General features: G+C 48.2%; 1 protein-coding gene across 3 annotated transcripts in view; it reads right to left on the bottom strand.

The window, feature by feature from the left end:
* DYRK4 (dual specificity tyrosine phosphorylation regulated kinase 4) overlaps positions 1-18,119 on the bottom strand; it is a 56,801-nt gene that overhangs the window by 5,403 nt on the left and 33,279 nt on the right. For all 3 annotated transcript variants that reach the window (XM_081005465.1, XM_081005464.1, XM_081005466.1), the window contains 5 exons: positions 11,931-12,069; positions 7,891-7,978; positions 5,387-5,559; positions 3,560-3,620; positions 519-648 (listed from right to left, as the gene is read on the bottom strand). In XM_081005465.1, coding sequence (XP_080861591.1) covers positions 519-648; positions 3,560-3,620; positions 5,387-5,559; positions 7,891-7,978; positions 11,931-12,069 — 591 coding nt within the window. The remainder of the gene's footprint in view (positions 1-518; positions 649-3,559; positions 3,621-5,386; positions 5,560-7,890; positions 7,979-11,930; positions 12,070-18,119) is intronic.

Raw genomic sequence — 18,119 nt, 5'->3', positions numbered from 1 at the left:
GCCAACTCAGCTCACATGCTGACTGTGATCCCATCTAGTATCACCCTAACTTAGTGGTTTTAAATCTTGTCTATCAACGAACCTCTTCCCTGCATGTCTGCCATGGGGCCCAAGCAAGTTTATGGGAAACATAAATAAGATAACTCTTCATTAGAGCATGGTGTGAACCAGCCACCTGGAACACATCCAATATGTTCTTTAAAGTGGCACATTCTTTGGGGAGATAATGCAGTGGTAGCCAAGCCGCCTTTCAGGAAAGTTTGTTCACCAGGACTGATATACTAACTGAGAAACCTCTGACAAACTTCCAAAGAACTCCTGGAGTCCCATGTGAAATATCCTGCTTCTTTCTGCAAAACATTTTCATTACATACTCTGGCAATATGGGGAATTAGCAAATCAAAATAAACCTTGCTACCATAACTGAGCAACAGACATTTAACCAACGCTTAAGGACAGAAAAGCAGGATTTAAGAGTCTATATATGCAATGGGCAAAACAAATGAAAGCTATCTTACACAAGGCACTTTTTCAGAAAATCCAGAAATGCACCATCATACGTTTTCAATACAGCGCTCAGTTCCCTTGTGTTCGGGTTTCTTATTCTCCCCCTACTATTTGTAAGGTTCTTTGGAGTACCGCTGGAATCTTTAAAACAGAAAAGCAACATTTTAAAACTGTATACACATTTGCATAATATTTAAAATTTTGATGCTGGAAAGGTAAGTCCACAGAAGATTTAAGTCTGCCCAGATAATATTTATTTAGAACAGGGATGTCCAGCGCTGTAATGTTGGGATGCACCCTATTCAATTGGAAGTGCATTTTGCCATAAAAACCGATTCCTTATTTTTCTGGTCAGACTCCATAACAAATGTGGTGCCGTTAGGAGCCAGGAATTCCTAGCAATGTAGCAAATGACCCCAGGTGTAACTTTGCTTAATTCACATGTACAGAAAAATACCTTACAGTGCAGAGCTTACATGAAGCTTTTTGCTCTGTGGGTAAACTTAAAACCCACCTTGATTAAAAGATTAGAAGAACCATCAGAGACCTGGGAAGATTTTGGCAGCATAGACTAACAGTTTGCATCTCTGATCCAGAAGAGTGCCAATGTTGTTCACAAAACCAGTAATTTTCACTCGAAGAAAAATCTCTCAGAGATTAACGATTTAGTGCTTTAATATTTATGTATTGCAGCCAAAACTGCAACAAAAGCTTCAAACGAATGAATAAATACTTAAAACACATCTCACCTTTCCATCTCTTCAAGGTGGTTTACAATTCAGAATAAAACAATTACATTCAAATCCACACAAAAAAATTAAAAACCCCAACCATAGGTCTAAACGTATTACAACAAAGGAAATTCAGTGCAACAGTAAACTAGCAATAGATACTTTATTATTGCTTTCCAAAAGCACGAGAGAGTAACTTGGTGCCTAAAGATAAAATAAATTATATTTCTGGGAGGCCTATTCCACAATCCACAAGGCCAACACAGAAATGCTTGATCCCCAGCCCATGTAGAAGAAGAAGAAGAAGAAGAAGAAGAAGAAGAAGAAGAAGAGGAGGAGGAGGAGGAGTTTGGATTTGATATCCCGCTTTATCACTACCCGAAGGAGTCTCAAAGCGGCTCACAATCTCCTTTCCTTTCCTCACCCACAACAAACACTCTGTGAGCTGAGTGGGACTGAGAGACTTCAGAGAAGTGTGACTAGCCCAAGGTCACCCAGCAGCTGCATGTGGAGGAGCGGGGAAGCGAACCCAGTTCACCAGATTACAAGTCTACCGCTCTTAACCACTACACCACACTGGCTTTCATAACGCTTGAAGGGGGCAGCTGGAGTAGAGCCTGGGGAGATCTTAGAGGCCAGGCACGCTTATATGGGAGCAGGCAGTTCTTCTGATTCCCTGGGCTCCTGGGTGCAGTAAGACTTCAGAGGTACTTTGAATTCAACCTGGAAATGCACTAGAATAGTAAGGGAGCAACTGGTTTTCTGTGGGAAATTTGTGTTCCAATACTAGGACATGGCTTTTATTGGAAATGGGTGCACCTTGTTTGGGAAACCCCACTAAATTCGTACCAAAATACTAATTTTATTTTGTTGTAAGATAAAATACCTGGATAACTCGGGCAAATACAGCAACAGTTAAAAGATTAAGTATCCATCCGTGAGGGAAATGAGGAAGGTATTTTAGGTAGTCTCATCCAAGAAGAAAATGCTGAGTTGAACTATAAATGAATACTGTTTAGATGTTTGTGTCATGCAGGCAAAAAAAGGATCCAGGGGTGAGATTGCTGGTTGAAATGAAGGGGGGCTGGCAGTGGCGTAGCGTGGGGGGTGCCAGGGGGGCCGGCCGCACCGGGCGCAACATGGGCGGGGGGCGCGCTCGCACTAGCAGCTCTCTGCCCCTACTAAAATCCACGGGTTAGGGAGCCCGCGCTCGCTCGGCTTGGTGAGGAGGTCGCGGAAGGGGGAGAGCGAAGCCTTCTGCCGCGGGCAAAAAAAGGAGAGGAAGCCGGGTGGGCGGGCGGGCGGGCTGGCTGGCGGGGGTCTGGCTGCGCCTGCTGCTGCCGGTGCAGGGCAAGGCAAGCAGAGCGAGGAGGAGAGAGAGGGGAAGGGGGGGGGAAGCAGCTAGGAAACGCTGCGGTGTGGAGGAGGAATCAATTAAGGAGAGAAAGCGAAAAGCCTTGGAGAAAGGGAAAAAAGGAAAGAAAAGAGGCAGCTCCAGGAGAGCGCGGGGGAAAGAGAAGCCTCGCTGCTGCTGCTGCTTGGGAGAGTAAATTACTGTACTTGCCTTGCCCCGGGTTAGGGGGCGCAAATTATTTGCCTTGCCCCGGGTTAGGGGGCGCAAATTACTTGCCTTGCCCCGGGTGCTGATAACCCACGCTACGCCGCTGGGGGCTGGAGCAGGGTTTGTGTATGTGTGAATGCAGGCTCTCAAATGGGGAGACAGCAAATAAATACTATTTAATTTGTGGAAGGAGCATTCATTTAGAAACTGGCTTAATTAAAGCATCTGCATATAATATTATGGAACATATAATATAGAAAGTTTTAAAAACAAACACCATTCTTCTTCTCTATGCCATTTCTGCTTGCTGTGTGGGCAGATGATTTGCACTAGAGTTGACATCAGCTGCAACATTTTCAAGCTATAGCTTGATATTTTTCGGCTTGACAGACCAAAGCTTGTCAACAGAATCAACATGCCCACCATAGTCCGAGCCCAAACTGCAAAAGCAGGCTAAGCATCAGCCCAAACTCAGATGGTGTGATAAGAACGAGCACTAAATGAATGTAGACAAGCTGCAAGACCAATCCCTAGTCTGCGCTGCTCTTAATTCCAAGGAAACGAAACCGAAGGCGTGTGCTAGCACCCTTGAAATCTCCACCACTCAGAGGCTGAGGTGTGTATCTAGAGCAAATAAATATGCATTGTGATCCCTCTTGCGCAAAGCACCATACAATATGAAGGTCTTTCTTCCACAAATGCCCTGTCCACCATAGTGATGGGCATTATGCGAGTAAGTCAATAACAGCAAGGGACTTACCAAAGAACGTTCGTCTTCTTGATGCAGTCTGAATGAAATCAGCTGGTGGAAGACCTAGTATCTTTAACACACACAAAAAGTCAGCCTGAAGGGCACCTCTGTTAAGTATATAACAAATTAATGGTCTTACACCTTTAACATGAAGGACATGTTGATATAATGGCTGAGCTCTTTTTTATTCTACCGCAGAGTCAGTTGAAAAGAGGGGGAAACTACCACAAACAGTAAAAATAAGTCTTCTGAGGAACTCATCAGTGGTTCCAACCTAACTGGTGGTTTCTATCTGTACTGGATCTGATTCTCCTCAACACTGTTATCAACGGCTAAAAATGAAAGTTATGCCTGGCACAAAACTGGGAGGGAGAACTAACGTATCAGGAGACAGAAATAAAGTTCAAAACTATCTTAAAAAACTGGGCTGGAACTAATAAAATCTCTGTACATCTAAATCAATTTAGAAACTGACTTTTATAATCAAATGAGAGAGTATCTGTTAAATGGTACATTTTGAATTTCATGTTCTTCACAAAGAGTGCTGCCCTCCTTTTTCTGGGTCAACTCTATGGGCCTGTTGCATGCCATAAAGGGGCTTTTAATACTTGGGAGTTAGAGTGTTTAAATCACTTCACACACATAATCTGCTTGTAATCCTTGAAACACCCAACAGGTCTGTGTTATTATCCTGCATTTCAATTCCCCGTCACTAGGTGATATTTTGGTCTTTGTGTTCTGGGTTCTATGAGTTCCTGTAGGGATATTAAACATTTCACAGGCACTCTAATGCCAGTGTAATGCCACTTGTATGCAAGTCATTTCTGAAATGCAACATTTTATTTCATAAGGACGTATTTTGTACAGAAAACAACTGTGTGTGTGCATCTTCGGAGACATACGCTAGCTAATTTGTGTCTAAAATGTTTGTGGTAGACATAATTTTTGTTTGACACATTGAATTCCTCAGACTTTAATAGATAAAATTCACAGGTAATGAAAGAGATGCCTTCGTTTCATGTGAACAAGCATGACTGAAACCTGGTGAGATGAGGGTGAGAACCTGTTCAAAAGGCATGGATCAAACAGAAAGGAGGAGAAGTAACATTACATGTAAAGGATGTGTATGCCGGGAAGGACATTCATGACTTGGAGCATGGAAGGCAGGTTGAGAGTATGGGGGGGGGGATTGTTGGAGAGGGTATGAACCGTGACCACACTTCCATGGGGTTGTGTCTCTGGTTGTGTCCCACCCCCTGGCTTTTTGTGGGAAACCCCAAGAGCATCTCTCACAGATGGCTGTCCAACAGCCGAAGACCTCCATTTAGGGAGACTGCAGCACATCTCAAGATAATTGTTCCCATTGCCAAATGCTGTTACCTTTAAGAAGTTTCTCCCGATAGTCAGCTGAGATCTACCCTCCTGTACCTTAAGTCCACTAGACCTAATCTTGCCTTTTGGAGTAGCAGGCGACAAGTCCTTGCTGTTTTCCATGTAAAACCCTTTCAGATATCTGAAGAATGCTATCACCTCAGCCTTGTCTTGTCCAGGAGAAATCAGCCCAACCTTCCATATTTGTTGTCCTGCTCTGAACACTCCCAACATCTACATATCCTTCTAAAAGTGCACAGTTTTCCAGATGAAGCCGAACTAGTAAGGAATAAAGTGGAACTTTATGTGACAAATCTTAGAGGAGTTTCAAAAACTACTTGCGATGTTGCAAGAAAGAAAGAAATCCCCTTTGTGAGCATGCATAAGTTCCTGTGTATAGCTAAACTTGTTCTTTAGAGTCTGGGTTGTTTCTGCACACCTGCTAATATTAAAATCAGAAGTTACCTCCATAATGCATGCAAGCTGCTCCACTTCATTCTCCCCAGGAAAAAGTGGGTACCCTGTGTAGAGTTCAGCCATAATGCACCCTAGACTCCACATGTCAATAGGGGTTGCATAGGGGTGACCAAGAATCACTTCTGGGGAACGATAAAATCGACTCTGGACATACGTATACACTGGAATAAAAAGGCAGGGGGAAAACATTGGACATATCTCCTCTTCCATTGCCACCGATCCTCGCCTCGATGCAAGTTCCTGAGCTCCTTATCTTAAGTCCCATTATTTTGGTCTTGACCAGAGGTCAAGACCAGAGGTTTCCAACCACTTTGAGTCCAAGGCTCCCTTGACCAACTACATTCTTTCTGCAGTCTATTCATTTATATACACGTTTCTAGAAGACAGTGTGTTGAACTCTCAATATAGCAAAAGTTGATATTCTAGCTCACAGGTTTTCAACCTTTTTGGGTCCATGGCTCACTTGACCCACTACATTCTTTCTGCGGCACCCTTGTGGGGCTCAGGAGCCCCTTGCCTGCAGAGCTGGCAGCTTCTCACTCCTTTTTGAACACCCTCCCTTGAGGAGTGTTCCCTCAGCCTCTTCTCCCCTTTCTCTGGGAGTCCTCTGGGCAGCAGCAGCCACCGACCCTGGTCTCTGAGCTGCCCCATCCACCCCAAAGAGAGGTACCTCCTCACGATGCCCCCCCAGGAGTTTGGAAAGAGGATGCCCCCAGCCTCAGGGGCCCAACAGAGACTGGCCAAAGTGAACATGAGGCCAGCATCTTACTCACCTGAGGAGGCAGCCGTGGGCGCTGCCTGGCCTTCATGGTGGAAAAACTCCCCTTCAGCACCGGGAAATCCACTCCGCTTCCCAGTGGGGAGGAGTTGCGGTGGACCACATGACCACCCACTCCCCTCCGGGGGCAGGGGACAAAGTCCCGCATCCCCCGGAGGTTCCCAGCCATGTCATTTGTCTGCCAGCCATTTGAACTCAGGCGTGAGCCGGATTGGAGAGCGCGTGAAGGATTGGTTGCAGGTGCGAGAGTATTTGGTGGCAGGCCTAGGGCTCGTGTGGCAGTTAGGCGTTGGTTTGAAGAAGAGTTTGGATTTGGTATCCCACTTTATCACTACCCGAAGGAGTCTCAAAGCGGCTAACAATCTCCTTTCCCTTCCTCCCGCGCAACAAACACTCTGTGAGGTGAGTGAGGCTGAGAGACTTCAGAGAAGTGTGACTAGCCCAAGGTCACCCAGCAGCTCCATGTGGAGGAGCGGGGAAGTGAACCCGGTTCACCAGATTACGAGTCCACCACTCTTAACCACTACACCACACTGGCTCTGGGGGAGGCGAGGTGTGGCCATCACCTGCCCCTCCAAGCTGAAGGGTATTCTGTTAAAGGAACCCGGGGGTGTGGATCTTGTCCAAAGTCCGGGGCTGGGCTAGGGCCATGCCACGACCCCGCCGGGAACCCAGGGGGAGCTCAAGTTGGTTTGCATCGACGGGGCTCCCCCTACTGGTGATTGACCCTTACTGGACTCCCTGCGTGACGGGCAGGAGTCAGATATAGTCGGGTCAATTCCAATGCCTAAGCCAATACCACTCACATTCTGTAACCAATAAAGCTGTGGCCTAAATTTGCCCAATAACATTAACCTAATATCTGTGTCCTTGTGTCTTATTCATCAACGAGAGGGTGGTCTCGGGGTCTCGACACGCAACTCAGCTCCCAGGCAGGCCTGGCACACAGTAAGCACAAGAAAGGCTAGCGGAACACCTGCTTGCCAGGTATCCCACTAATTTGTCCATTCCCAACTGCAAGGACTGTAGGACTGGCTGGCTGGGCACCCTCTCCCACTGGCTTGCTTGCTTACTCGAGAGCCAGTGTGGTGTAGTGGTTAAGAGCGGTAGATTCGTAATCTGGGGAACCAGGTTCGCATCTCCGATTCCACATGCAGCTGCTGGGTGACCTTGGGCTAGTCACACTTCTCTGAAGTCTCTCAGCCCCACTCACAGAGTGTTTGTTGTGGGGGAGGAAGGGAAAGGGGAATGTTAGCCGCTTTGAGACTCCTTCGAGTAGTGATAAAGCGGGATATCAAATCCAAACTCTTCTTCTTCTTCTTCTTCTTCTTCTTCTTCTTCTTCTCCTCCAAGGCCACCCCCACTCCCGGCACTCTCCACCCCCCGGGCAGCCCCACAGGCACCATTCAGCTGAGGCACTTGTAGCCAGGGCTGCTGCAACAAACAGCCATGCAAGCCAATGGGGGGCAGAGATGTGAAAGGGCATCAGAGGAGGGAGGGAAAGAAAGAGGGACAGAGGCCAGTGTTGATTTCCCTTTTTACTTCGAAAAACTATTTTAAAAATTCATTGTGCCTTTGTTTCTTACTCCCTTGTAAGCTGCCCCAGGATTATAAATTTATACTGAAGATGTGGAGTTTGAAGTACATAAGTAAATCAATCAAAAATTAAGAAATCTAATAAAGAAAATTACATCTACTTGACTTTTCTGCAAACCTCTTTGGTGTTCATAGCAGCTTGATCCAAAGTCGATAACTTTAAATGAAACCTGCCCAGGTTGGGGTTGGTTTATTAATATGTTCTCCTAAAATGGGGGAAAGCGAAGAAGGGGGAGAGAAAATATCAACACACATCTATCAGGTTAGCAGACTAACGGCAAAAACATTTTTACAGGGGGAAAACAACCAGACTGCAAATATAGTGGTACCTCGGGTTACAGACGCTTCAGGTTACACACGTTTCATGTTACAGACTCCGCTAACCCAGAAATAGTACCTCAGGTTAAGAACTTTGCTTCAGGATGAGAACGGAAATCACGCGGCAGCAGTGGGAGCCCCATTAGTTAAAGTGGTGCTTCAGGTTAATAATAATAATAATAATAATAATAATAATAATAATAATAAATTTTTATTTATATCCCGCCCTCCCCAGCCGAAGCTGGGCTCAGGGCGGCTAACAACAATCAAAATAATCCAACATTCTAAAAACATTCATTATAAAATTAATTAAAATCAAATTAATGGCAACCATTAAGCAACATTCTGTGCAGATTGCCAGAGGAGGGGGTCAGGCTGCGCCCTGATCAAAGGCCTGGTGGAACAGCTCTGTCTTGAGGGACAAAGGTAGGGTGAGCAAGGATTACTCACCTCCGTCACTGGTGTTGCGCAATGCCAGGTCTATAGGAAACAAAACCGCCACCCTGCGAGATTTCTTCACCTCGCAGGGGGTTGACCTGGCTTGTGTGACGGAGACCTGGGTGCGCAAAGGGGCAACAGTTACCTTACGAGAGATGGCGCCCCCGGGTTTCTCCGTCCTCCACCAGTCGCGGACTGTGGGCCGGGGGGGAGGGGTGGCATTATTAATCCGGGAAGATTGTTCTTTCAGGGCTCTACCATCGCCATCGATCCCTGGCATTGAATGTGTTGGCCTAGTGTGGGGCTCCGAGGTGAGCTTGGCTGTCTGGCTGGTGTACCGGCCACCTAGCGCACCAGCAGCCACCCTGCTGGAGGCGGTGGCCGGCTGGGCCTTGGAGTTCCCTAACCTATTGGTATTGGGGGACTTCAACATCCATGCTGATGCCACTCCCTCCTCACAGGCTCTGGACCTGGTGTCTTCCATGGCGACACTAGGGCTCTCCCAGTTTGTTTCGGGCCCCACACATCAAGCAGGCCACACGCTGGATTTGATCTTTGGCGTCGGTATAGATGTGATCATGTCTCCTTCGATGAAGGTGCCATGGTCTGATCACTATGCTCTGAAAGCTGAGGTTAAGAACAGTTTCGGGTTAAGAACGGACCTCCAGAACGAATTAAGTTCTTAACCCGAGGTACCACTGTATATGGTGGTGTCTGGTGAGAAATCCCAGCATCTTTGACCTCCTCTTTTAGGTGTGACTTATTTTGTGGATGGAGTGTTCATACAGGAAGGCAAAGGTCATTCATTTGCTGATCTATCAGCAAGAACTCAAACAATGCTTATAAATTATAGGTTGCCATTTTGCTCACATGGCTACATTCTGAAGAAGTACTGACCATTCACTAGCACATGGGTAGGCAAACTAAGGCCCGGGGGCTGGATCCGGCCCAATCGCCTTCTAAATCCAGCCCGCGGACAGTCTGGCAATCAGTATGTCTTTACATGAGTAGAATGTGTCCTTTTATTTAAAATGAATCTCTGGGTTATTTGTGGGGCATAGGAATTTGTTCATTCCCCCCCCCCAAAAAAAATATAGTCCGGCCCCCCACAAGGTCTGAGGGACAATGGACCGACCCCCTGCTGAAAAAGTTTGCTGACCCCTGCCCTGGCACCTTTGAATGCTTAGCTCAGAAGGGCAGGGACCAGGTCAGAAAAGGGCAGGTTAGTCAACCACACTGAGAACATGCCTCCCTGAGACTTTATCATGTTCCATAGGAACCATGAAAATTAGCCCCAGAAAGGGAATCAACTGCTGCATAACTGTAGAGGGGCCACATAAACCTGCTGGGCCAATCTGGGAAGGAATTAGAAAAGCCTTCCTTGATGGGGGTCATTTCCACCAACTTCAGATCTCAGTTCTCTAACATTGAGCATATAGAAACCTGCATGAACAAATATACATTTTTTAATACACCGAATGGCACATTTAAGCCAGGCTAAGGGTGGCAGCAGACCAATTACAGTGGTACCTCGGGTTAAGTACCTAATTCGTTCCGGAGGTCCCTACTTAACCTGAAACTGTTCTTAACCTGAAGCACCACTTTAGCTAATGGGGCCTCCCGCTGCTGCCGCGTCGCTGGAGCACGATTTCTGTTCTTATCCTTAAGCAAAGTTCTTAACCTGAAGCACTATTTCTGGCTTAGTGGAGTGTGTAACCTGAAGCGTATGTAACCTGAAGCTTATGTAACCCGAGGTACCACTGTACAAGGGAAAGTGGTTTTAATATAGACAGTGTCTCATAGAAAATAGACCTTCATTAGGAGTCTGTACTAGAGGAAACTGAAATAAATATCATATCTCTAACATAAGCTAATGCTTTGGTCTATATATTTGGTCATATGACACTCAGTGATTTGGAAAATTCACTGAATGGTTAAAGCTTTCCAAACATCACTGCTCCATCAACATAAAACAGCTATTGTGATGTTGAATGCTTAACCATATGAGAGTCATCTATACCTCAGTATTTCATTACTTCCTTTTACTTTCAAAGAGGTCTAGTCAAGCTAGGTAAAAGGTAAAGGGACCCCTGAACATTAGGTCCAGCTGTGGCCGACTCTGGGGTTGTGGCGCTCATCTCGCTTTACAGGCCGAGGGAGCCGGGGTACAGCTTCCGGGTCATGTGGCCAGCATGACTAAGCCGCTTCTGGCAAACCAGAGCAGCACACGGAAACGCCGTTTACCTTCCCGCCGGAGCGGTACCTATTTATCTACTTGCACTTTGACGTGCTTTCAAACTGCTAGGTTGGCAGGAGCTGGGACCGAGCAATGGGAGCTCGCCCCGTTGCGGGGATTCGAACCAACCTTCTGATCGGCAAGTCCTGGGCTCTGTGGTTTAACCCACAGCGCCACCCGCGTCCCTTGGGTAGACCCGCATCCACCCAATGAAATCTAGTCAAGCTAGACATAACATTAAATAGTGACAATGGGAGTTTTCCTTCCAATGCAAATAGCAGCTTCGGAGGAGCATTTATTTTTGCCAGGATAGAAAGCAAGAAGATAAGGGTTAAACTCCCCTTTGCTACTTGCAGCAGTAATCACCCCCAGCACCTACTATTTGCATATATTTTTTTAAAGTGCATGTTAAATGCAAATACACACATAATGTCCCATCTTGTTAGGACCTAACTGACCCCATTCATTGAAATGAACTCATTACACAGAAATACACACACACACACACACACATACACACAAACACGGGGGGGGGAATACTGTAGAATACACAGTAGAATATACAGAATATGAAACAACACAGTTTAAGGGGGGGGGGATGTTTACATATTTTTCTACTCCTTGGTGTAAATAACAATCCATAATGTGCATGAGAGTTAAAAAATTAGCCACTGACAAGGGGCCCAGGAGATTTTAAGTGAGGGAGAGAAAAATAATGTTATGCATTTTTGGAAACAATAATCTTTAGTCTTGTCTAAAGACTTGGACTAGAGGGACGTGGGTGGTGCTGTGGTTTAAACCACCGTGCTGCTTGGACTTGCCGATCAGAAGGTCAGTGGTTCAAATCCCCGCGACGGGGTGAGCTCTCATTGCTCAGTCACCAGCTCCTGCCAACCTAGCAGTTTGAAAGCACACCAGTGCAAGTAGATAAATAGGTATCGCTGAGGCGGGAAGGTAAACGGCATTTTTGTGCGCTGCTCTGGTTCGCCTCATGACCCGGAAAAACGCCGGCTCCCTCGACCTGTAAAGCGAGATGAGTGCCGCAATGCCAGAGTCATTCGTGACTGGACTTACGGTAACTGTCAGGAGTCCCTTTACCTTTAAAGACTTGGACTGTGCTTCATTACACAAAATCTGCAATGATATATAAAAATGGTTGTACTTACAGGCTTTAGATCACAGTGAATAATCTTTTCTGTGTACAACAACTGTAAGCATCTTAATATACACAGGGTGAATCTACGAATCAAACCCAGTGTAAAACCTTGGAAATTATTTTTCTTGATTAGTTCATACAAATTTATACTGTGGGGTGAGAGAAAAAAAAGCATTTATACATTATACTGTGAACAATTTTAAATGGCAGAAAATATATATTTCTTTATTCTACTTCTGACTGAAAGGATAAAATCTGAACACACTTAAAGTCCAAGACCATGTCAGAATATTTACATCCTTCAGAGAAAAAAGTATGGCTATCTACGCAGTTACCTCATAAAAGTTTCAGCATCTCTAATGGCAGCTGCTGAGCACTGTGATCTAATGCAGCTAATGATGATTGGAGTGAAAACTGATTTGGGCAGTTGTTGTTGTTGTTGTTGTTGTTGTTGTTGTTTAGTCGTTCAGTCGTGTCCGACTCTTCGTGACCCCATGGACCAGAGCACGCCAGGCACTCCTGTCTTCCACTGCCTCCTGCAGTGTCAGGGAACTGCCATCAGTGCCGGAGGGAGAGAGCAAAATCCAGAGGGATTCCAGAGAGCGTCCAGGGATCGGGAGAAGCAGCCCATCTTCTGGGGAAGAGAATCAGCGTAGCACCAGTGGAGAAGGGGGGCAGATGGGGGAAGCGGCGAGGCGGGCCCATGACTCCTTGCCGGGGACCAGCGGGGAGAGTAGGGGTCCTCCGCTGCCTACGCCCTCCTTGCGCAGAAGGCTTTCGCGCAGAGAGAGTAGGAGGAGACTAGGCGTCAAAGAGCTTCTTTGCTGGAAGAAGTTTAAGAAACGCCCACTAACGGATTCTGCCAGCGATTGAGACAGCCACGGGTGAGTGCCTGTCCGGACAGAAAAGGTTCACTCAGGCAACCCAGCCAGGTATTTGCACCGGCTTACGCACGAGCAGCCCCTAGAACCACTACATGCAGTTTGGTCAAATTCATGTTAGCAGCTTCGAGAACACTGTCCAACCATCTCGTCCTCCGTCGTCCCCTTCTCCTTGTGACCTCCATCTTTCCCAACATCAGGGTCTTTTCCAGGGAGTCTTCTCTTCTCATGAGGTGGCCAAAGTATTGGAGCCTCAGCTTCACGATCTGTCCTTCCAGTGAGCACTCAGGGCTGATTTCCTTAAGAATGGATGTGTTTGATCTTCTTGCAGTCCATGGGACTCTCAAGAGTCTCCTCCAGCACCAGAATTCAAAACATCAATTCTTCGGCGATCAGCCTTCTTTATGGTCCAGCTCTCACTTCCATACATCACTACTGGGAAAACCATGGCTTTAACTATACGGACCTTTGTTGGCAAGGTGATGTCTCTACTTTTTAAGATGTTGTCTAGATTTGCCATCGCCTTTCTCCCAAGGAGCAGGCGTCTTTTAATTTTGTGACTGCTGTCACCATCTGCAGTGATCATGGAGCCCAAGAAAATAAAATCTCTCACTGCCTCCATTTCCTCCATTGGGCAGTGTCAGGGAACTGCCATCGGAAGGAAGGGAGGTGAAAGGGCTCACACAGGTTGGGAGAGACTCAGCAGCTGAAGAGGGAACCAGTAGGGGGAGAGGAGGTGAGCTGAGGGAAAGTGAGCTGGAGGGATGGCTCAGAGACACTTCCAGCGAAAACAGTGGGGAGGTTTCAGGACCTCCTGTAGGGACACCCACTCCTCGCCGGAAACTGTCACGCAGAGAGTCCAGAAGACGTGTTTCCGTTAAGGAGCTTTTATGTTGGAAGCGATTCCGAAAGCAACCACTGTCGGAATCTGCTAGTGACTAGAGGAGCCATGTCTGAGGGGCTCCGTCACAGACAGAGGTTTGTGGACGTGAACAAACTCTGAGGGGATACGATTTTACGCACAAGCAGCTCATCATCCCATCACAGCATTCCGACAGTCTTTGAAAGCAGCTTGTGCAGGAGAAGGCATCATGAGCAACCCAGCCGGAACCGGAGAAGCAGGAGCTGGAGCGGGTCCAAGCCTGGAAGAAAGGTACCGGGCGTTGGAGGTCCAGCTAGCGCTGCAGACGGCGAGGCTTGAGGAGAGGAGGGCTCAGGATGCAGACAAAAAGGGGAAAGCCACCCAGCTCGCCAGAAAGGTACCAGGATTGGTGCAGAAGTTTGGGGGGGAGCCCAAAGACTATCATGCCTTTCGGACAGAGATGCAATATGCCCTCAATCTGCAGTTTGATGAATTCCCTGACGAGGAATCACGAGTGGCTTTCGTGATTGGGCATCTTGAAAAGGGGGCGAGAGACTGGGTTAGACCCCTGATGGCAGCGAATAGTGACGTCCTAAAGGACACGATGAAGTTCTTTCGCGCCATGGATCTGATGTTTTCCAGCGATATTGAGCAGGGAGTGGTGCGCAGACAGTTAATGGCTTGCAAACAGGGGAGCCGATCTGTCCGTGAGTACTGGACTGAGTTCACCATGCTGGTTCACAGATTGGGGTGGGACTTATCGGCGGAACCCATTCAAATGCTATTTGAAGAAGGGCTTTCTTCGGCTGTGAAAGACGAACTTTCCCGGGGCCCCAGGGCGGATTCTATGGACCAGCTGACCAAATCTGCGCTGACCATAGGAGCGCGCCAGGAGGCGAGAGCATTGGAGAGGCGGGAAGGGAAGGGGGAACGTTGGAAGGAGTTCCGCATTCCAGACATTCCAGAGCCAACTTTCCCGCCGGCAGAGCCGATGGAAATCGGAACAGTGCGCGCGCGCGCAGTTTCAAAGCCCAGTGAGGGGGGAAAGAAGGAGGGAAAAGGCGCCCGGAAATGCTATCTCTGCCAACAGCCAGGTCACTTTGCCAGAGTCTGCCCCCAGAGGAAGGAATGGCAAGGGATGGTGGGAGCTGTGGAGGGAAGAGAGGAAGAAATACCGGAGCAAGTAAAAGCCAACGCCTGGCTGCCACCGTCGGGGCACAGCAGCCAGGCCAAAGAGCAGTGAAAGTGCCCACGCCAGAACCTCCTAAACCCGCCCTAGTGATAGAAGTGGCGCTAGAGCTGCCAAACGGACACCCTCTAAAGATAAAGGCGCTGTTGGACTCAGGCAGCTCCTGCAATTTCATGAGCAAAGAGTTTGCAGCTGAACACCAGATACAGACGATCCCTTTAAGCAACCCCCTGCAGGTGACCACGATCGATGGCAGGGAGCTGTTGGGAGGAGAAGTCAGCTTGCAGACCGTCCCAATGATAATGAAGGTGGCAAGGCACACCGAACTGATAGCGTTTAATGTGGCCACCTTGGGAGGAGCTCCCATTATATTGGGGATGAGCTGGCTAGCGTTACATGATCCGCTGGTGGGCTGGCATCAGAGAGTGGTTTCTTTTGGTTCAGCACATTGCTTAGAACACTGCAAAGAGGGAAAGGGTTTGGCAGGGGCCCAAGCCACCCTAGCAGGGACTGAAGTAACGGAGAACGTGAAGGTACCACGACAATACGCAGATCTCCGCGACGTCTTCAGCGAAAGGGAAGCTGACCAACTACCCCCGCATAGACCCTTTGACTGTCAAATCAATTTACTCCCTGGGGCACAGCTCCCTGTAGGCAAGCTGTACGCCATGTCAGACAGAGAGATGCAGGAGCTAAGGGAGTTCATTGACAAGAACCTGAAGAGAGGGTTCATCAGAGAGTCCAGGGCGGTGGGGGGCAGCCCAGTGTTTTTTGTGGATAAAAAAAACACGGACAAGCCGAGGCTGGTGTGTGACTTCAGGGCCTTGAACGCAGTGTCAGAACCAGTGGCCTTCCCTATGCCCAGGATTGACGACATTTTGACAAGGGTGCGGAAGGGAAAGATTTTCACAAAGCTGGACCTAAGGGGGGCGTACAACCTGATACGAATAAGGAAGGGGGATGAATGGAAAACCACCATGTTCACCCCTTTAGGGGCATTTGAATATCTCATTATGCCCTTCGGCCTACAAGCAGGCTCCGCGTGCTTTCAATCGTTTATGAACCACGTCCTGGGGCCTTTGCTTTACAAGAATTGTGTGGCCTTCTTAGACGACGTGTTGGTGTATTCTGAGAATGAGGAGCAGCATGTGAGAGATGTCAGAGAAGTGTTGAGCAGGCTGCAAGCCAACCAGCTGTGGGTGAAACTGGAGAAGTGTCAGTTTCATACCAAGGAGGTGGAATTCCTGGGGTATCGCCTGTCAGACAAGGGATTGGCCATGGATCCCGGCAAGGTCCAGGCGGTGCTGGAATGGAAAAAACCCAAAACAAGGAAGGATGTGCAGAGGTTCCTAGGATTTGGGAACTTCTATCGTAAGTTCATCCGAAACTTTGCCCACCTGACGGCGCCCATTACGGACTGTCTCAGCAGTAAGAAGAAGTTCGTTTGGACTGAGGAGGCGGAGCGAGCATTTGAGGAACTAAAAAGGGCCTTCGCCTCGGAAGAACAACTCCTGCATGTGGATTTACAAAAACCGATGAGAGTGGAAACTGACGCATCAGACAGAGCGATTGGGGCGGTGCTTCTGCAGCCAGGGAAGGAGGAGTCAGAGTGGAGACCGTGTGCCTTTTTTTCGCGAAAGCTGAACAAATCCGAGAGGAACTACATGGTGTATGACCGAGAACTACTCGCCATTCATGAGGCGTTCCGGAGATGGAGGCACCTGCTAATTGGCGCACAACATAAGGTGCAAGTGTGCACTGACCACAAGAACCTAGAGTATTGGAGGACGGCACGAGTGCTCAACCAACGGCAAGTGAGATGGGCCCAGGAGTTCTCCAAATTTAACTTTGAGATTTGTTACGTGCCAGGCCCAGAGAACATTAGGGCGGACGCTCTCTCACGCAAACCTGAATATTTGGAGGGGGAGGGAGCACCCGAAGAGAGACATGTCATTCCAGAGGACCGCTGGGTGTGTGGGGCGGCATTGGTGGGACAAAGAGAACTGGTAGAGGAAACAGAGAATGATGAATACGCCCAGAATAAGCTCAGAGGTCTTAGGGGTGAGGGAGAGGAACCAGGGGGTTTCGAGGAAAGAAATGGAGCTTTGTATTACAAAGGGGCACTGTATATCCCTGAAGGAGACTTAAGGGGGAGGGTACTCAAGCAGTTGCACGACAGCCCCACGGCGGGGCATTTTGGACAACACAAAACCATGTGGTTGGTCACCAGGGAATTTTGGTGGCCTAAGGTGAGGGAAGATGTACGGGAGTATGTAAGAGGGTGCGAGCAATGCCAGCGAGCCAAAGGGGAGAGGCGGGCGCCGGCGGGGCTATTAGAACCCTTACCAACCCCAGAACGACCTTGGGAGGCAGTGTCGATAGATTTTATGACTGATCTGCCGAAGTCCAAGGGGAAAACAGTCATCATGGTGGTGGTAGACCTACTAACAAAGATGTGCCACTTTGTAGCCTGCTCGCATGCAGTCACGGCGGAAGAGACAGCGAAGTTATTTGTAGAACACATTTTTAGGTTGCACGGGGTGCCATTGAGGGTGGTCTCAGACCGAGGAAAACAATTTACTTCCAGGTTCTGGAGGAAGCTCATGAGCTTACTGCAGGTGGAGGTCAACTTTTCGACTGCCCGGCACCCTGAAACCAACGGGCAGGCGGAAAGAGCAAACGGTGTCCTCCAGCAATACCTGAGGTGTTATGTCAATGACAGAGAGAATGACTGGGTAGTAAAGTTGGCGCTGGCGGAATTTGCCTACAACAATGCCGAGAATGTGTCCACAGGGATGAGCCCCTTCTTGGCTAATTATGGGTGTCATCCCAGGGCTTTCCCAGGGGGAGAAGGGGAGAGATGGAGCGTCCCGGCAGCCGAGCATTTTGTAGAAGAAATGGAAGCAATCCATCGTCAGCTCCAACTCAACTTAGAAAGGGCGAAGGAAGAATACAAGAGGCAGGCAGACAAGAACCGAAGGGAAGGTGAAACCATAAGGGTGGGAGATAGGGTGTGGCTGTCAACCCAAGGGTTGCCGTTCAAAGGAGGTTGTAAGAAATTAAGACCCAGGAGATTGGGTCCCTTTGAGGTCATTCAACAGGTCAACCCAGTGGCTTTCAGGCTCCGGTTACCCAACCACATGAAACTGCACCCACTATTTCACAGGTCGTTACTGTCACCGTATGAGGGGGGACGAGAAGGGATGGCCACTCGGGGACCGGTCATAGAAGAAAGAGAATGCAGCAGCCATGTGGCAGAAATCCTCG

The sequence above is a fragment of the Podarcis pityusensis genome, assembly GCF_964106645.2.
Source record: "Podarcis pityusensis genome assembly, chromosome: 5".
In the NCBI taxonomy this organism is placed as follows: domain Eukaryota; kingdom Metazoa; phylum Chordata; class Lepidosauria; order Squamata; family Lacertidae; genus Podarcis; species Podarcis pityusensis.
Note: the sequence above shows the minus strand (reverse complement) of the source record. Positions and strands in the feature narration are given on the sequence as shown.